Source organism: Artibeus jamaicensis, unplaced genomic scaffold (assembly GCF_021234435.1).
Source record: "Artibeus jamaicensis isolate MK-2021 breed Jamaican fruit bat unplaced genomic scaffold, CSHL_Jam_final contig_3124, whole genome shotgun sequence".
In the NCBI taxonomy this organism is placed as follows: domain Eukaryota; kingdom Metazoa; phylum Chordata; class Mammalia; order Chiroptera; family Phyllostomidae; genus Artibeus; species Artibeus jamaicensis.
Genome location: NW_026521722.1, coordinates 223,748 through 243,529, shown reverse-complemented (window position 1 = coordinate 243,529; position 19,782 = coordinate 223,748). Strand labels below are relative to the sequence as shown.

Below are 19,782 nucleotides of genomic sequence, written 5' to 3'. Positions count from 1 at the left end.
CGGAGTCATGGACTGGTGGGCGCAGGTGGCTAGAGAAGTGGGAGGGGTCGCTTACAGTTTTGAGCTCTGTCGGGACAGAGTCTGGGTGATGGAGAGTCCAGGGTTGTGCCAATACTGTAACCACTAGCTAAATATGGCCATTGAAATATACATTTACATTAATGAAAGTTTAATGCCTTAAAAAACTTAGTCCCCCCAAACCAGTCACTTCCAAGTGCTCAATAGCCCCCTGTGACTCATGGCTATGATGTTAGGCACAGAAGATGTGGAACAGTGGTCCCTGGCCTTTTTGGCACCAGCGACTGTTTTGTGGAAGATGACTTTTCCACGGGCCAGGGCTTGCAGGGGGCGGGATGGAGCTTCGATCACTGGCCCACCAGTCATCACCTGTTGTGCAGCTGGGTTCCTGATAGGCCACAGACTGGCACCTGTCTGGGGTCCCCGGGGGCTGGAGACCCCTGATCTGGAACGTTTCCATCATCACTGCAGAAAGTTCTCTCGGACAGCTCTGGTCTAGGGGTCGGGGAGGGGGCGGAAGGTGAAATAGAGCTATGGGAAACTTCTGGGTCTGCAGGGTGAGAGAACACCAAGTTGGTGTGTGTGTGTGTGTGTGTGTGTGTGTGTGTGTGTGTGTGTGTCCTGGGCACACATCAGACTGTGGGAGGTGAAGGCGTCTTTCAGAGTCTCCAGGTTGGAGTGAGAGAGAAATCTCGACTCTGAACCACCTGGAGGGCGATGTGGCCTTGGGCTGTACTGGTTTCCCAAACGGCCACGGTCTCCAGTGCGGTGCTATTGCCGGTTGTGAGCAATGCCAGGCAGTGTGTATAGCCAGTTACTCTGGATTTTCCAGTTGCGGAATCTCTCTCTCAATAAAAACTTTGATTCCATTTGCATGCTTTAAAAAGGAGTTGGTTTGCTACAGAAATTTAGACAGTAGAGACTCAAAAAGAAGAGAGTAAAATTCAGAGGGAGGGTTATTGCTAATAGTAGATGCCCAGGCTTCTATCTCCTCTCCTGTATCCTTCATCCCCTTTTCTCCCCAGCTCCAGAGGGCAGATCCTGATTGGTTCAAGCTTCCCAGGCCATCCCATGCTTCTGGCCAGGGATTGGTTGAGTGGTGGGCAGTACTGGCCAATGAGATCTAAGGAGAGTCCGCTGGGGAAGCTCCCCCAGGATGGGGTGGGCTGCTTCTCCGGGTCCAGATCTGGCTGCGATACCCAGAATGCAGCAGCCATCCTGGCACCAGCCTGTGGACGATGCCAATAAATGAAGGGAAAAAAACAAACGGCAGAGACTCAGAGCTGAACTCCACACATGGTGCCTGGGGTAGAACTAGACCATCCAGTGTCTTGTTTTTAATTCCAGCCTGGACATTACATTTTTAAAAAAGATTTTATTTATTTCTTTTTAGAGACAGTGGAAGAGAAGGAGAAAGAGAGGGAGAGAAACATCATTGTGTGTCTGTCGCTCGTGCGCCCCCTACTGGGGACCTGGCCCGAAACCCAGGCATGTGCCCTGACTGGGAATCCAACCGGTGACCCTTTGGTTCACAGGATTAAGCCTGTGCTTAATCCACTGGGCTACACCAGCCAGGGCCCTATTTCTATAGCCTGACAAAAATCCTCTCATTGACCAATTTCTACTCAGGATCCCCTGGACCCTCTTCTAACTCTGCTCTGACTTTTGGGCTCCCGTGTTCATCCCTTCATTGTCCAAACTTCAGCAAGAACCCTCCCAAATCAGTTCAACTGGAACTTCCCACCCTTGATACGTGAGCAGAGTTAGAAAAGGTTTCCGGGAGCCTCATCTTCCAGCGTCCCCAGGTGATGTCTGGTCGCCCTGGCCTGCCTTCTGCCAGATCCCATTAGGCGGGTTTACCCAGAATCCTTCCTGGCCCTGGATGTTTCCTCTCAGCGATTTCCATCCACTGACTCCCACCTGCTCTTGGGCCCCACACTCCCACGGGCCCATGCCGCACTTGGAGTTGAGTCCCATCTCTGCAGCCTCCCATTGCGGTGGTCCCCACGCCCCCCTTGAATGAAGTCTGTCGTATCACACATTAAGAAATGTCATTGTACAATGTTTTTCTTCACCAGTCAGAATATAACCTGTTCTTCAACAACTCACGCATCCTTCCAGTCGTGAATTTGGTTGGGTCCTGCAAATTCTGCCAGTAAGAGTGAGGAAACGAAAAGAAATTTTTTCTGTAAGAACTTTTTTTTATTGTGGTAAAACACATACCAAACTTAGAATTTGAGCTTCTTTAAAGCACACAGTCCAGTGGCACTTGGCACATTCCCAGTGTCGTGGGACCATCCCCACTGCTATTTCTACAACATAGTTTATCTCCCCGGAAGGAAACCTGGCACCCACTAAGCTCCTTTCTGTCTTTATGGGTTTGCCTATATCAGACACTTCTTGTAGACGGAATTCCACGACGTGTGGCCTTTGGTGTCTGTCTTCTTTCACTCAGCACGGTGTTCTCTCAAGGTTCACCCATGTTGTAGTGCGGGTCGGTTTTGTGGTTGAATAGTGTTGCGTTGTGTGGTTGGAGCACGGGTTGTTCATCCATTGAGCCACTGATCCCCCTGGGCTGTCTCTACGTTTTGACTGAGGTACAGAGTGCTGCTATGAGCGTCTGCGTCCATGAATTTATTTGGGTAGTCAATCATTTTGGGGATCTACCTAGGAGTGTAATTTTTGGGTCACCTCATTGGTTTTGTAATTTACTTAATCTTCACCTGGGGACACTTTTTCACTGCTTTGTAGAGACAGGGGAAGGGAGGGAGGGAGAGAAAGAAACATCAATGGTTGCCTCCCGTTCATGCCCAGACTGGGGATTAGACTCGAAATTTAGGTATACCCCCTGACTGGGAATCGAACCCATGGTCAAAAGGTTGTGGAACGACGCTCCAACCGACTGAGCCACTCGGGCTGAGGCAACATTGTTTTTTAGTAAGTCAGATTTCGGTAGCACACGCATGCTCACCCAGAGAGGTCCTCACCGCAGAGGCTTCTGGAACCTCACAGCCACTCACAGCGGGCGAATGTCTGCTCAGACCCCGCCCCCACTCACTGGGCGCAGAACAGTGCAGGGGTGGGGGTGCCCTTGCAGCCTCTACGTGACCTGCACCACGCCCTCTCCCTTCCCTCCTCTCATACCTGTACTTGTGGTTTTGTCAGTGTTACGTGAAGCCGTACAACACCTAAACCCAAATTCTGGGCCACTCCGCTGCTGCGGCGCCCACAGCTTCTTCCCCAAAACACAGGCCGTCACGTCCACTGCTGGTGGGAACAGAGATCAATCAGTTCCACTCCTACGAGACACGGTCTGTCAATGTCTACCGAGTCAATATCAACTCGGCAGTTGCGCCTCCAGTGGGTCCCCACACCCACGCTCAGTGACAGTCACTAGGACGCTGTGATTGTAAAAGGGCAGAAACCACACGAACGCCCGTCCCCAGGGGCCTGGTGGAAAAAGTCCACGTGGCGGCTGTGAAAGGGCTGAAAGACGCCCTCTGACCTTCCAGGAGCCTCCAGCGAGGGAACCAAGGTGCAGGGCGGAGTGCGAGACGTTGCCTCGCGGGCACAGACTAGTGCACACTGTTGTACCTAAACTCGCCAGGAGGCAGCGCTATGCTCATCGGCGGTGGGACAGGGGCCCTGGGTGGGGGTGGCAAATAATAATGGGCCCCCAAAGCCATCTGGGTCCCCATCCCAGGAACCTCTGAACATGCTATCTCACAGCAGCAGAGGCTTTGCAGATGTGATGGCGTGAAGGGCCTCGTGTGGGGAGTTATCGTGGATGAGCTGGATGGGCAGAGAAGTCACAGGGCCCTGGCTGGGGAAGGAGGGAGGCAGCACCCTCTCCCTGACCAGGGAGAGAGAGTCGGGGGCGGGGATGGCTGTGCGCGTGGGCTGCACACCCAGGTACACAGGCTGGAGAGGCCAGGGAAGGGTCCTGTCCTGAGGGAGGAGCCAGCTGCCCACAGCTTGATTTTAGCTCGGTGAGACCCATTTTGGACTTCGGATTTCCAGAACTTTAAGAGAAATTGTTTCATGTTTTTCAAGCCGCTAAGTTTGTGGTAATAGTCCCCCAAAGCGTACCATTGAATGATTTCGAAGCGTTGCATGAAACGGTTTAAAAAATTGTGTGTGGGGGGAGAGATGACAAAAATCTGCCACTTTAGCCACTTTTAAGTGTATAATTTCACGGCACTAGTGACATTCAAGTGTTCTGCAAAACTGGGCGTCCCCCTGAATAAGAAGGAAGCTGGACCCTTCCCTTTGCCCTACACAGAAATGAACGCAGAGGGGCCCCCTGATGTCTTTTTATGATTGTAGATTTGCAGATGGCTACGTGTTCCGTAGTTAAAAGAATCAAAAAGAGAGTCCCGGCCGGTGTGGCTCAAGTCAGTCGGGTGTCATCCTGCAAACTGCAAGGCAGCCGGTCTGATGCCCCACCAGGGTCACAGGTTCCATCCCCAGTCCGGGCGTGGAGGAAAGGCGGTCTGTGTTTCTTTCTCATTTCATGTTTCTCTCCTTCCTTCTCCCTCCCGCCCCCTCTTTCTAAAAATAAATAAATAAATAAATAGGAATCAGGCGAGCTCTCTGCACAGTGTCTGAGAACCCTGGGGACACGTGTCCACCTTGTGACCTTCCCAATTCAGGGTCTTGCTTCCATCTCTCCGGGTCCATCCCACACGGTAACAGCCCACTGTCTGGGGGCTGGGGACGGACGCAGGGTTTTTTACATGGCAGCAAAGCCGCTAGTCTTCCCCCTTGTCCTCGACACTGCGGGGGTCCCACTGGCCTGGCCACCCCCAGAAACCCTCACCCTCACCATCCCGCTGGGTCCTGTCTCTTCCCCAGCCCCACACTCTCCCGCTTCTGCCCAGAGCCAGTCCCAAATCCTTCCAGGTTTTCCTAGCACAGCAGCTCACGCCTCGCTCTCCGGTTCAGCATCCCAGCCCGAGGTGTCACCTCCCTGAGTTACATTCCCCAGCACACAGCTGTCACTCTGAGAGGAATTCTGATGATCACAGACCCTTTCAAAGGGAGCGCGTCAGGCTGGGCAGCTCTGCCTCCTGGTCTCGGGCCGGTCCGTTCTGCTCTGGGGGGCGTGTGTTGGGCACAGCGGCTCCCCGGGCACCTCTTCCTCTACCTTTCGGGAACAGACATCTGCTTTCCTTAGTGGGTTACTGGCACCCCTGTCCTGGGGTCCTGTCAACTCCAGCCAGCTGGTGACAGATGCTCTCCTCTGAAGGAGGTGCCCGGAGCTGCTAACCTCCAAATTCACATCTACAAGTTCCTCCTGCTCCTGGAACAGCCCCAGGCAGTTGTGTCCCAGCCTCTGGCTCTCTCCTTGGTGACGCGTCACAGCGGCTGTTTTTTTGGAGCCACAAAAATTCGACTGACGTGGAGATTCGGAAGCTCAAGGCCAAAGGTAAAAAGTCTCATCAAAATTCTCCGGCAGTTGGAACATCCAGTGTGACCCCGTGACCCCGCAGTGCAGGAAAAGATTGATTTTGCCCAGAGAGAGATTTGACCTTTTGTCACGGGAGATAACCTCTGAGTTCTTGCGGTGTCTTGGCTGATAGTGGCTCTTGTTTCCAGAGATTTATGATGGCCCCAGGCCACCACACCTGGGTCACCTGCGGGGGTGCTTGACACTAAGGTTGGCTATGTCAGCTTGACTGACCCCTAACGGGAGCTCTGGAAGCCGAGCCTGAGATGAGTTTTCCCAGTTGGTGGAAGCCTGTATGTTGTCACACGTCGTTCCTGGGAGAAGAAAGTGCTGTCCTGTGGCTCCCCCGGGAGCGGACAGCTGGGTGCGCAGGCCGGGTTCCTCCCACCGTGTCACATTGCTGACACGAACCTCACTGAACCGTGACCCGGAGTGTGGCACCGACCCTGAGTTCTGGGAGTCTTTAGTGAGTACGCCGAGCCTGAGGGGGCTCTGGGGTCTCTGAACAGACACCCGCCTGCTGCCTTGCAACACAGAGGGGGCGTCCTGAAGTCTGGTGCCGAGACGGTGGTCTGTTTCTTTGGAGAGAGACTTTACCCACTGCGGCGGGGGTCCAGCTGCAAGGCCCTCGTTCTCACTGGCTGCGGTCTCTCTCCATTCAGTCCAGAAGCCGTCACCCTGTGCTGACTGCCTGCAGGTCCTGGGGAGAGCTGGCCTCGGAGTTGACAGCGGAATAGGAGACTTCCTAGAAAAGGGACATTTCAACTTTAGCCTCAGGGCCCTTTCAGATAAGTCTTCCCCCTGAAGGCCTTGTGTGGAGCCGCAGGCCTGCCCCTCCCCTTCCCCCTCCCTGGGAGCCAGGGCAGAACTTTCAGGTGCAATGCGACCAGCAGGAAGGGGCACCAATGCCAGTGTAGATCCCAGGTCCCAGCACAGACCCATCAGACCAGACTCTCAGGGACTGAGCTCCAGGAACCTGCATCTCAGCAAACGTGCCGGGGGGCTTCTGCCCGGCAGGAAGGGCCGGGGATGGCTGGCTGCTCTGGGCATCTCCAGAAAAGATCCAGCACCCGGCTCCCGAGGCCATGCCGGCTTCTGGGCAAGGCCCACCCAGAGTTGTCTGCCCCCTCTTTGGGGGAAGCCCGCAGCAATCAGTATGTGGTTCATGCAGGAATGACCGCCCCCTGCCCCCCACACACTCTCTGCTCCGTCGACACACTTACATTGTTTTCGGAGGGGCTGCCTCGGTTCCGACCTGGGAAATAGGAGAAGTTGTCAGAGATGAATGACCGTGTGGGAAGCACAGGAAGTCAACACGGGTGGGTGGCAGGGACACTGAATGCTAGGACCAGCTCTGCTCTTGACACGGGGGGTGCCTCTTCCCAGAGCGGTTTATACATTTGTAGAACAGAAATGGGATAGGTTCTTCCTCCAGTTATTAAGGATAAATAAATTCTGTTTGCGGATGGCTCTGGAACCCGATGGAAGGGTTCAAATCCCAGCTCTGTCCTTTAGGAGCTGTGTGACCTTGGGCGAATGACTTAACCTCTCTGTGCCTCACTGTCCTCAACCATCAGAGATTTATTTAGCAAATAGTACATGTCTACATTGTGCCAGGGGCATTCTGGGAGCTGGGGATACAACTGTGAACAAAACAGACAACGCGGCCTGTTCTCATGGAGTTTCCACTAATAATTATAGTAACAGCAGCACCAATCAGAGCTTAGATACCTCGAGCATGGCTTACAATGAGCCAGATGTTGTGCTGACTGCTTCACCTGGATTATCAGGTACGGTTGCTCCCATTTCACAGATGAGGAAACTGAGTCATTTGCCCAAGGGCCATACAATGGATAAAGCGGCAGAGGGCCCGGACATAGGCAGCCTGGCTCTGCAGATGACACATCCAGCAAAGGCTCCCTCAAAGGCCCCCTTTGTGCCTGGTCTGGTGGTAGGTGGTGCTGGGGACATGGCTGTGACCGGGGGGGCAGTTCTAGTGCTGCCCTCCTGGGGCTCACAGTCCACTGGAGAGACAGACAAGTCCCCACAGAGTGATGTCCCAGAGTCAGCAAGGCATGGGTGAGGGAGCCCAGAGCAGATGCTTGGATCATGCTGGAGGATCAGGGAGGGCTTCCTGGAGGAGGGCACCCTGGCTGGGATGTGAGGAGGGAGTTTTGTTTAGTGGTTGAGGGAACAAGCTTTGTAGCCAAGGGAGTTGCCCTTCTACTCTAGTCTTACAAGCTGTGAGCCAACTGGCAGGTGACCTTTCTTCCTCTGTGACCGTGGGGCTCACAGGAGCACTCACTTTGCTGGGAGGTTTGTGAGCACTCAGGGGGGCTGTGCCCAGACAGTGCCTGGCACATAGAAAGAGCTTGGCAAACTGTAGCTCTTTTGAGGATAGAATTAGCTGAAGAAGCCCTGGCTGGCATGGCTCAGTGGATTGAGCACTGGCCTGAGAACCAAAGGGTCACTGGTTCAATTCCCAGTCAGGGCACATGCCTAGGTTGCAGGCTATGTCCCCAGTAGGGGGCGTGCAAGAGGCAACTATACATCGATGTTTCTCTGCCTCTCTTTCTCCCCTCTCTCTAAAAATAAATAAAATCTTAAAAATTAGCTGCAGGACTTTGCCAGAAGGAGCCATGTGGAGGGTGCTCCAGGCAGGGAAACAGCCTACGCGGAGCCTTTGAGGTGAGAGACCAGGGCTGCTTAGAGCTGGGGTTTGGGGTGTCGGTTCCTGCCACCCTCCCCCCTTTCTGTGAGGGCAGTTAGGGTGTCACTCCTGAGCAAGACCGACAGAGGAAAGCAGGGGGCAGTTAAGGCCTCGCCTGTCCTCCATTCACCCTGTGTCACCTGGATGAAAAGCCAAAATCCTTACTGTGGCCTTTGAGGCCTGACAGAATCTGTCCCGACTCCCTGAATATTTGTCAGATCAATCAATGATCCAATGACCAGGACTTCCTGATGTGACTGTCCCTGCCTGTAAAATGGTGGAACCTTGTGGCGTCAGGGGGCGGGTTCAGAGAGAAGCTGTCATGCGAAGGGTGAGCACACTAGGTGCTCAGCCAAGGCGGCTGTGGTGACGTTCGCTCATGGCAGACAGGCAGGGGATGTGTCAAAGAGGAGGGGACTCACAGGAGAATCTGGACCGTAGGAAATAAATCAGGAACCCCAGACCAACCAGACCAACCAGGACTGGGATCAGGATTGCAAATAAATGGTTGTCCGCAGAGGACTGATCCTTGGGACGTTCTCCTGAAAGAGAAGAAGGAAGCAGGGATTTAGGTTCAGAGATTTTGGGGTTTGACCTGCCCCGCAAATATCATCCCTTATTCCTTTCGGAAGTTACCATTCTGCCTCAGTCTGTACGGTTCAGGTGGACTCCACCCTACCCTCTGGTTCCTAGGATGGGACTTTGACCTAGACCTGGCCAATCAGAGCATTCCATTCTCTGTGGCTGCCGTGATTGATTCATAGGGTAGCTGTGACCTAAGTAGAGCCAATGAGAGCCAGCCCTGGGACTTTGGCTAGAGCTACTGAAAGTGGTGTATCTTTTGCCCTGGGAGTGCTACACTATGGGGATGTCAGCCTGCCGCTGTTTATTCTCAGGTGGAGCATCTGCCTGGAAATAAAACCAGCACGGAGAAAAACAGAGACAAGAGAAGTAAAGAAAAGCTCCTGGATTACACCCCTGGAGCACCTGGGTTTAATTATAACTGCAGGTACATTTTCAATGAAGTCCCCCTTTTGCTTGGATTATTTTGACTTGTTCTGCTATCGATTGCAACTGATAAAGTTCTGCCTAACGCGTTCGGACAGGCCTTTCTGCCAGGGGAAGGGGCACTGTATGATGGCCCCAGCCTGGGTTTGCAGAGCAGGGTACCCGAGCAGCTGTGCAGTGGGGCCAGTGGCACAGACGATGGGCCCACAGAAAGTGAAGCTGACCCTGTTGGTGCTTTCTCGAGAGAGCAGGGGGAGGATGGAAGTCAGAGAGTGGTCCTGGGGCTGAGGGACCCCCTCACCCAGGTACCCAGGTGCCTCCTCACCTCTGAGCAGGACAGTCTGCTCTGCCTTGCCTGTCCCTAGGGCATTGGTGGCACTGCAGATGAAAGTCGTGTTGATGGCCTCGTCCACGGGATGGATCAGGAGCTGGGGGCCCTGGGCGATGGCAGAGGGTGGCAGGGGACCCGTGGCCCTGGGAGAGACAGCTGGGTAAGGAAGTGGCCTCATGGGAGGCCTGGGTGGCAGGCGACTAGGCACTCTCGGCACGCCAGGGGTGCCGACACCCGCCCTGAAACTCTCCCGACGCCCTCTCTCACACCCACACCCACACCCAGCCTGTCGGCAGCTCCTGTCTGCCCGCCTTCAAAATCCATCCAGATTGGCCACTCCTTAAAGCCTCCCCTGCCACCACCCTGGTCTGATGCCCCTATGCCGCTGTGGCCACCTTCTCACTGGGCTCCCCGCTTCCACCCCTGTCCCCCCACTCCAATCTGTCCCCCGCTCAGCAGCCTGTGCCATCCCTCCCATGGCTCCCGCTTCACTGGGAGTAAAATCCAAAGTCCTTACCACGGCCACAGGCCCTACGTAAGCCAGCGTCGATACCACTGAATACATTGTCTGTTACGCCCCCCTGGCTGATTCTCGAACAATCCAGCTATGCTCCAGCTCAGAGTCTTCGCATATGCTGTTCCCTCTGCCTGGAATGCTCTTCCCCCAGGTACTGGTACAGCTCACCCTCACCTCCCTCAGGCCTCTGCTCACACGTCACCTCAGTGACACCTTCCTTGGCCACCCTATTTCAACTGCAGCAGCCCCTTCTCTGCTTCATCTTTTCCATGGCTTTATGTAGTTGACCATGCTATCCGATTACTTCTCTCCCCTCTGGAAGGAAGCTCCATGAGTGAAGGGAATCGGGTCTGCTTTATGTACCAAAGGCATGACAGGAAATAGCATCCGGCACACAGCGAACGGCCGAGCAACATTGGTTTAGTGGACGGAGGAGAGACAGGCATGGAGATTTGGGCATCTGCGGAGCTGGGGTGGAAACCCTGCCACGTGGCCTCGTGGCAGGGCCGGAAAGTGGCATCTGTCAACACCCGTGGGAAGCCTGTGACCGGCAGACAACACCTTTGGCAGATGATTAAGAATCATGGACTGTGGCTTCCACAGAGGTGGGCAGATCAGGATGGTTACCACCACGGCATTTGCAGAGATGAAAATGGGAGAGTGTGGCCACGTCCCACACTTGGGGGTTGGTGAAGTCATGGATGTCATGCACACAGAGGGAAGCCCAGCAGCATTAAAAAGGGGCTGCGGGCATTTTGACATGCGTAGAAGATGAGGACTGAGGGACGGATGGAGAGAGGGACGGACTGATGGGCAGAATGTGATAAAACAACCAACATAGTGGAATGTTAGCGGAAGAAGCCCCGTGGTGGGTTTTTGAATGTTCGCTGGGAAATTCTTACAATTTCTCTGTATGTTTGAAAATTGTCCTCATAAACCCCTGGCTGGTGTGGCTCAGTGGACTGAGTGGCGGCCTGTAAACCAAAGGGTCACTGGTTTGATTCCCAGGCAGGACATGTGCCTGGGTTGTGGGCCAGGTCCCCGGTAGGGGGCGTGTGAGAGGCAACCACACATGGATGTTTCTCTCTTTGTCTTTCACCCTCCCTTCCCCTCTCTAAAAATAAGTAAATAAAATCTTTAAAAAAAGACAAAGAAAATTTTCCTCATAAAATTTGGTAGAGACAGAGATGTGGATGTATGTGCTTTGATGTAGGAAGGGGTTCACAAGGTAGAAGAAAAGGTTAAATTTGCATCAGCAGCAGTTTTTGTTTAGAAACACACAGGAAAAAAGGACAGGAAGGGCCTGTGACAAGAGGTGACAGTGGCTATTTCTGGAAGTGGCTGGCTACTTTCACTGTATATGCAATATTCTTCTTTTGGTCACAATTGTCTGAAGTGTCCACAATGGTATCATGTTACTTTTGTAATAAGAAAAAAAGCCCGATAGAAATGATCTCATGCAATTTTCCCTTTTGCCTCTCGCTTCCGCCACCCTTAATGCCGGCGCTGGTAGGAATTTGAGGGTAACTTCTGTTTGCCCCGCGCCTCAGAGTGCTGGTCCAGAGTAGGAACAGCGTTCACTCCCTCAGAGATGACCACACAGGCTGCATGAGGTGACCGGGGAGGGGGCTCAGCCCAGAGGTCAGGGGACTGAGTTTGGAGTCAGCTGCCCTCATGGCTGTGTGACCTGGGCAAAGGATGGCACCTATTGGGGCCCAGCTGGTCTTTAACCCAGGGATGCGCTAGAATTCGAGGATCCCACGGGATGAGTTAAGTACTGGGCACACAGCGGGCAGGCCATAAAGAGCAGGGGTGGCCCTGACCGATGTGGCTCAGTGGGTTGAGCCTCGTCCCGCAAAGCGAAAGGTTTCTAGTTCAATTCCTGGTCAGGACACATGCGTACGTTGTGGGTTTGAGAGGCAACGGATCGATATTTCTCTCCCTCTCTTTCTCCCTCCCTCTCCCTCTCTCTAAAAATAAAAAAATAAATGAGAAAAAAAATTAGTGAAAACCTGAAAAAAAAAAAAAGAGCAGGTGTGTCAGTGAACCTGACCTAACCCCCTCATAAACTCTGAGTTTGCCATTCAGAAAAATTTTCAGGGTCCCAAGTTGACTTTTTCTTTTTTTTAAAGATTTTATTTATTTATTTATTTAAATAAAAGATTTTATTTTATTTCTTTATCTCTCTCATATTTAGAGAGAGAAGAAGAAAGGGAGGAAGAGAGGGAGAGAAACCTCAATGCGTGGTTGCCTCTCGTGCGCCCCCAACCGGCCACCCTGCCCACAACCCAGCAATGTGCCCTGACTGGGAATTGAACCAGCGACTCTTTGATTCACAGGCCGGTGCTCAATCCACTGAGCCACACAAGCCAGGGCCCTAGTCGACGTTTTTCTGTTTTTACTTTCCTGCATCTTCTCCTCCCTCGGACCCCCCCCCCCCCAGTCCAGGTCCCCCCAGGACTCACGTGCTCCAGACATAGTCTGTGGGCTCTGGCTTGCTGCGGACGTCACAACGCAGGGCAGCGTCACTGCGGCCGACGTACCAGTCGTCATCATAGCCCGAGATGGAGACCTCTGGGGGGTCTGGGTGAAACAGACACGCAAACTCAGAGACAGGGAGCCTTCGGAGGGGACTGAAGACCGGCGAGATTCACGCCAGGACAGGAAAAAGCCTCAGCACGTTTGGGGAACAGCCCCAGACAGAGAGGCCTGTGAGGAGTTTGGGGCAATGGGGACACAGCTCCCCAGAGCCGATGGCCTAGGTGACCGGGGACAACAGGGGCAGCGCTATGTGTGGGCTAGAGGAGCCAGTGTAGACTAGGGCGAGGCAGTGTAGACAGTGGACAAGGGAGCCGGTGCGGACAGCAGGCGAAGCAGTGTAGCACACGGGAAAGGTCAGTGCGGGCAGCGCCCAGGGAGCAGGCGGAGGTGGTGGGTGGAGACTGTGCTCCAGGAGCCGGTGCAGACAGGGTGGGGGTCAGGGCAGACCACCGGGGGAGCAGCGTGGACGGTGGCCTGAGAAGTTGCTGTAGTTCAAATGAAGAAGCGTGTTGCTCGTGGGCAGTGGTTCCCACGCTCGCTCACACGCGGGCACACTCACAGGGCACGCTGAGGATCACAGACAGCAGGACGGGTTTCTCGAAGGTCTCGTGCTCCACTGTGCAGCTGACATTTGTGCCGTCCACCTGGCTCGAGGGTGCTAAGATTAGGAGGCTGACAATGTTGAATGTGCCGGGCAGGGTTCCCGGCTCCTGGCTCTTATTGTCCTTCATGTCCGAGGACCAGGAGATTCGGGCAGGTGGGCGGCCGGCCATGGACATGCAGCGGGCCACAGGCACAAGCTCCTGGCCGAGCAGGTGGAGCGGGACCTCCTCCGTCTCAGCCTTGTTCTGGGGCTTGGCTGGGGAGAGGAGCAAAAGGGACAGGTCACTCCTCACCTGCAATCACTGATTAATGACAAACATGTCGGCAGCAGAGGAAGGTGGCTTAACCGAGGATGTGGGACAGACAGGTTCAAATCCCAGCTCTAGCCCTGAGTACTTGGGGGGCCTCCAGCAAATCTGTGCCTCAGTTTCCCTGTCTGTCAACCGGGGATAAAGACAGGACCACGGGCAATGAGAATCTGCACGCAAAGCTCTTAAAGTGGTATTGGCACATGATAAGGGCTCGGTAAATGTTGTTATTATTATGGGTCACTGAAGACACGGCCTGGCCTGGGATGGGCAGTGTTAGGAATCCAGCAATGACTGGGAGACCTCCACCCCTGCCTCCATGGGTTGTCCAGCACAAAGGGAGGGCAGATACTCCCCCAGGCAGTGACGCCTGAGGAAGGCTGAGATCGGGGGGCCCAGAGGGGTGCCTGGGTGGAGGTGGGCAGGGAGGGCTTTGTGGAGGAAAGGAGGGCAGAGCTGTGCTCTGGGGGTTAACAGGGGGAGCGCCTAGCTGGAGGCTGCGAGTGACAGAGCTGCTTTGTGCTCCAGGTGTTGCCTCTTAATCATCATTCTGGTTATTCCCAAACCTGGGGCTTCACTCGGTTCCTTCCCTATCATTCCCTGGGGTTATTAGTTACGGAAGGTTTCTCTTTAAGTTGACTCACGGGTGGTTTTCTGTCGCCCTCATCCTAAACCGAAAGACCTGAAGCCCTAGGCTCGCTGAAATGTCCACAACGGTTTTTCCTCGGGTGCTCCAAGCACTTGCCTCATCATGAGTCACTCAGCCAAAACCAGGAACAGTACCGGGCACATAAGTGGAAAATAAACGTCAGCTCTTATTCATCCTCATAGCTATGTCCGTTTCACAGAGAAGGAAACTGAGGCACAGAAACTTCCCTATTTCCAAGAAGGTCCTCTTCTTCCCGGTGCTCCAGAAAGTGAACCCACGAGTCCCTAATACGCCAGAGGGCGCCGGGGTCCCGCCGGTAAAGCAGCTCCCGGGCTGGGAACAAGAGCCCCTTCCCTTCCAGCCAGGCCTTTCAACAACCTGTTCCTAGAACTCGGGAGTGACAAGAGCTGGCAGCTCTCAGGGGCTCACGGGGACCTCTGTTCTAAGCGGGTCACCTGGATAACCTTCCGGGACCCCGTGGACAGCTTGCACTCGGAAACCCAAGCCACCAGGGTGGCCTGCAAGCCCACTCCCGCCACTTCCCAGGCTCTGCCTACTTTTGTCCCCGCAGGTCCTCTGCTCCCGGGGGGGCCTCGCTCCCTCCCGGGCCTTTTCCACTCTGCTTTCCCGCCTCCCCCTTTGTCCCCTTTCTCCCCGCTCACCCAGCACGCGGAGCCAGGTGCGGGCGCTCTTGCTGCCCTGCGGGAACGTGGCGATGTGGCAGGTGTAGTTCGCCTCGTCCGCGGCGCGCAGCCCCAACACCACCAGCGACGCGTCCCGCAGCTTCTCGCCGGGCCTGGCGGCCACGAACTGCAGCCGCCCGCTCTCGGGGAAGCTGCTGCCCTGGGTCGGGTGGAAGACGGCCACGGTGCGGGAGGCCCCCGTGGCGTCCTGCCGCTGCCACGTCACCAGCGTCACCTGCAGGTCGTCCTCCTGTGTGTGCACCTTACACTGCAGCGTGGCGTTGTGGTCCAGGAAGCCGCGCACCTCGGGGAGCACCCGCACCTCGAAGGACTGGGTGCTTGCCTCTGCCGGGAAACGGGGGCGGGGGGTGCGAGTCAGACCTGGGCATCCGGGTCTGGAGGGGGAGGGGCGCCTAGAAGGCCGTGCGCCTGGGGCCTAGAGTCCCTTGTGTGTGCGTGTGCGTGTTTTGGGGGGTCCAGTCCCCACCCGGGCGCTGGTGAGAGGGAGAGCGGATGGATGGGGTCTGCGACCTGGTGGATGCCGCTTCCCTGGGCTATGACTACCGTATTTTTTTCTATTACGACCGTTGCTCCATCCTAGCATCACTGATTTTTAAGATAGCGTTTAAAAAATTAAATTTGGCCCTGGCTGGTGTAGCTCGATGTATTGAGCGCGGGCCTGAGAACCAGACAACCACGGTTTTATTCCCAGTCAGGCCACATGCCTGGGTTGCAGGCCAGGTCCGAGCAGGGGACGCACGAGAGGCAACCATACATGGATATTTCTCTCTCTCTCTCTCCCTTCCCCTCTAAAGATAAATAAATAAAATCTTAAAAAAATAAAATTGCAGTGTAAGCCACTCTAAAGTGTACAGTTTAGTGAGATTAATTACATTCACGGTGCTTTGTAAACATCACCACTACCTAGTTCCACGCGGTGGGCACATTTTCATCACCCCACGCCATCAATTTTAAGATGCAATTTCTAGTGGTGCTGGCATTTACAGCAGGGCTCCATGTCAATATTTAGGGCATCTCTGATTTAGGGGAGTAAAGAAGGGGAGAGACTCCAGGTCTTAGAATCTATAAGAAATGTGGTATATTTATTATTATTATTATTATTATTATTACTCTGTGTGGACTCGGCCTGGGAGAATGTTTGTAGGGGATCCTGGCCCAAGAAAAGAGAGGCAATTAGAGCTCCAGGCTTTTGGATCCATTGCGATCTCTGCTGTGAGGCTTCAGGCAGTTTACTTAACCTCTCTGATTCTTTTCAGTTTGTGAACTGGGACCAACAACAGTGAATGCTCATGGGTCGCTTACACAGATCAGAGGCTGTTCTGCGTGCTTCACGCACCTCTCAGCATTTAGTCCTCCAAGAGCTCCTTGAGGCCAGTACCGCTGTCAGCCCCACTTTATAGACACTTTATAGACTTATGTACAGAGCCATGTGCTCTAGGTGATGCAGGGGGTAAGTGGCCGAGGTGGGATTTGAACCTGGGCCATCTGCAGTCAAGAGCCCCGCTAAGCCACCAGGTTCCACAGGAGACTCTCTCTGCTAGGGGCCCCAGCACATAATAGGCACTCGACATAGGTGAGCTCTTACTGACATGAATAAACACAATGCTGTGTGTGTATTAATAGTAACAAGGGTAACGGAGAAGGTGGGAAGGGAAAGAGTTACATTTTTGGAACCTCATCCCTGCCACTCACTCGATGTGGCCCTCTGTTCGGGTGGTTTCCCCCCTCAGAGCCTCAGTTTCCCCATTGGTAACATGCAGGTGCTCTAAACTTAGGGTTGCTGGGGGGACTCGGTGATGAAATCCACGTGGAGGGCTAGCAATGTCAAGCACTCTGAAGGGCAGATGTTATAATCATCATCATTGTGAGGAAGAGGAAGCCAGCGGGTAGTGGACGGGGGCTTCACGGAGGGGAGCGTGGTCTGGACACAGGGAACTGTGGCGTGATGGGCATGCTGGTCTGGGTTCGAATGCCAGCTCTACCACGGATGCGCTGTGCAGCTCTGGGCAAGGGAGTCTCCTTCTCTGGTGACCTCCTCCACCAGAGGGCGGAGTTTCCTTAACAAGGCTGCCATGCAGATGAAATTGGGTCAAGTGGCCTTTCTTTCAGCGTGTCCCTGTGTCATCCTCACACTGGAGCCAGACACTGAACTGCTCCCTGAAGTGTGACCTTGTCTAAACCTCTCCATGGCCCCAAGACATAGGTGCCGGTATTTTTATCACCTTGGTCAGAGGGGGCAAGTGAGCCCCTGAGGGTCAAGCCTCAGCCGGGGCTAACCAGCAAACAAGGGGCAGAGCCTGGGTTCAGACCCTGGCCGGGCCTGGCCACTGTCTCAGTTCACACTCATTGGCTCCGCTACCTCCTGCTGGGCGCCTTGGGGGAATTACTGTCCCTCTCTGTGCCTCAGTCTCCTCATCAAACCTTGGCACTCTCTTTCCTGGGGAGAAGCATCGGGTGTTCTGTGAATCGACTTCTCAGAGATGCTGAGATGAGGGACTCCGGCGTCCCTAGGTCTAGATTCAGTATCACTATTGTTCCTATGAACGATCATTGCCCTCTGTTCGTCTGGAGTGCCGGTGTGCTCAGCATCTCCCTAGGCAGGCGGGATTCCCCACCCCCAACACATTGTTAGGGGAGCAGGGAGCTCAGGTACCTTTTCTGAGCTCTCACGGGTATTAATGCCTAAAGATGTTTTGAACCCAGGGGTGTCTGACATCAGAGCGGTATCCCTGGGCCTGGCCAGGTGGCTCGCGGGTTTGGAGCGTCATCCCACGCACCAAAAGGTGGTGGGTTGGATCCCTGGTCAGGGCACATGCCTGGGTTGCAGGTTTGATCACCGGGCGGGGTTCTCTCTCACATCGATGTTTCTCTTTCTCTCTCTCCCTCACCCTCCCATCAATAACGACATCTTCTCGGGTGAGGGTGGGGGGCGGGGCGGGGGCGGGGAATGAATGAATGGCCAAGCCATTACAGCCCTACACGGGGTTAGAAGGAGGCCGACCCCGACCCCCTGTTCTCCATTAGACCTCTGTCTGGGCACGGTGAGCAGGGCCATGAATGACCTCCGCTGAGTGTTCTGGAGAATGAGTCACCCTTCTAATAGGAATGAGAAACCTGCTCTACGTTACAGGAAACCGGCGATTTCTGGGAGCCAGAGAAGGGTCCTGGCCCCTAGGATCCTCCAACCCTTGGAATGAAGGGGGTCTGAGTGCCCCGGCAGGTGGGGAGGGACAGAGGGAGCAGGGCCCGCGGACCGCGGGAACTCACCGGCGGGCGCCCAGGAAGGCCACAGCAGCAGCAGCAGCAGCAGCGTCAGCAGCGGCCCCGCAGCTCCGGCCATGGTGCGAGAGAACAGCTCCCCGCGCCGATCCAGACGTCCTAGGGACTTCGGAGACACCGGCCCAGAAACCAGTGCACACCAGCCGAGGGCGGTGCGCAGGGCGGGCGCGGGGAGGCGGGGCAGTTTCCGGGAGGCGTGGGTCCCGCGCGCCCGCAGATACGCGGATCCCCGCTGGACTCCCCTCTGAACCGGGTGAAGGCGCAGGCGACAGAGACAGTCAGGGACTTTCTGCAGCTCTTTGCTGTAAGTGACACAGCTGAGATTCAAAACCTACAATCGGGGCAGGCCGTGAGTTCTTAACCAACCTGTTGAACCTCCTCCCCCGCGCTCTGCGCCCCCGGACTTGGGAACCAGCCAGTGGTACGGTGCTGCTCCTCTTGGGAGCAGTTTCCTCTCCTCAGTTTCCTCACTGGGCTGATGATGTAAGACGTAGGCAACTGCTTAGCCCGATTCCTGGCAGCTCTAAGAATAACAAGTATCATCAGTCACCTTGTAGTTATCATCAAATACTAATGTTGGTGAGAGTTCGACTTGCCTTTATTGAGGGGGTTGCCAGGAGCTGGGGAGAGGCAGGAACGGGGAGTTCTTGTTTCATGGAGAAACAGTTTCTGTTTTGAAGATGAGAAAAGCTCTGGGGCTGGTTGGTGGTGAGAGCTGCTTAATACCAGGGAACCGTGTGCTTGAAATGGTTAAGATGTTGCATTTTACGTCCTGTGTATTTTACCACGATTAAAAAAATAAAACCCTAAAACACGAAACACAAATATGTTGTTTATTGAGCTAGACAGTATTCCAGGTACAGGGATGTGCCAGGAATAAATACAGCCCCAAATTCCTGCCTTTACGGAGCCCGCCCTGTTTGGGAGAGAAACAGACCATTCACGGGTTAGCACCCCGAAAGCTCTCCTAGTCCCCAGCCACGTGCTCCAGCAGCCTTTTCTCGGTGGTCTGTGTCGTACCCCCCAGCTCCCCCCTTCCCGCTCCTGCTGACATTCCGGCTCCAGATAGGGGACCTGACTCACCCCATACTCTGCATCTTCCCCTTGGGTATCTACCTAGGTGACTTCTTGGCGACAGGAACAAGAGCCTCTCTCTGAAAACAAAGCCCGAGCCTTGGTCCTGAACAGTTCCACACAATGGCAGTGATACAGGCTGCCGGCCGCTGAAACTCAAGAGTGGGGCCAAGGCAGGGCTGGGGACCCAGAGCGGGGTGAGGTTCAGGGATGTAATCAGAGGTGGGGTCAAGGAGAGGCAGGGTCTCAGGGATGGGGGCTAGGATGTGGTGAGGGCCGGTGGAGGGGGGAGGGTCTTCAGTGGCTGGTATTCCTGAGCCAGAAAAAAAAGTTAAGTTCGGTCAGTAAATACTTGGGAAGGCCAAAGGATCCAAGCTGTCAAAATGGCTGCATTCGCCCTGGCTGGTGTGGCTCAGTGGGGTAAGTGCAGGCCTGCGAATCACTGGGTTGACGGTTCGATTCCCAGTCAGGGCGCATGCCTGGGTTGTGGGCACTGGTCCCCAGTGCAAGGTATGCGAGAGGCAACCACACATGGATGTTTCTCTTCCTCTCTTTCTCTCTCCTTTCCTTTCTCTAAAAAATAAATAAGTA

The 19,782-nt window shown here is 54.7% G+C and overlaps 1 protein-coding gene across 1 annotated transcript; it reads right to left on the bottom strand.

Annotated features, from left to right (window-relative positions):
• Positions 1-2,211: 2,211 nt before the first annotated feature.
• On the bottom strand, positions 2,212-19,205 carry LOC119034841 (poliovirus receptor). Its single transcript, XM_037125984.2, has 9 exons — positions 19,201-19,205; positions 18,106-18,434; positions 14,797-15,162; positions 13,134-13,433; positions 12,499-12,616; positions 9,511-9,659; positions 8,600-8,719; positions 6,691-6,722; positions 2,212-6,212 (listed from the first exon to the last, which is right to left on the bottom strand). Exons 1-9 carry the CDS (start codon positions 19,203-19,205, stop codon positions 6,141-6,143), a joined length of 1,491 nt encoding a protein of 496 aa, XP_036981879.2. The 3' UTR covers positions 2,212-6,140.
• Positions 19,206-19,782: the final 577 nt, after the last annotated feature.

Bases quoted from the DNA above. Each gene is read 5' to 3' on its own strand.
- LOC119034841 (XM_037125984.2), bottom strand. The intron at 12,617-13,133 runs GTGAGTGTGCCC...TGTTTCACCCAG, and splicing joins TGTGATCCTCAGCGTGCCCT to ACCCCCCAGAGGTCTCCATC. The intron at 6,723-8,599 runs GTGAGTCCCCTC...CCTATTTCCCAG, and splicing joins CCTACGGTCCAGATTCTCCT to GTCGGAACCGAGGCAGCCCC.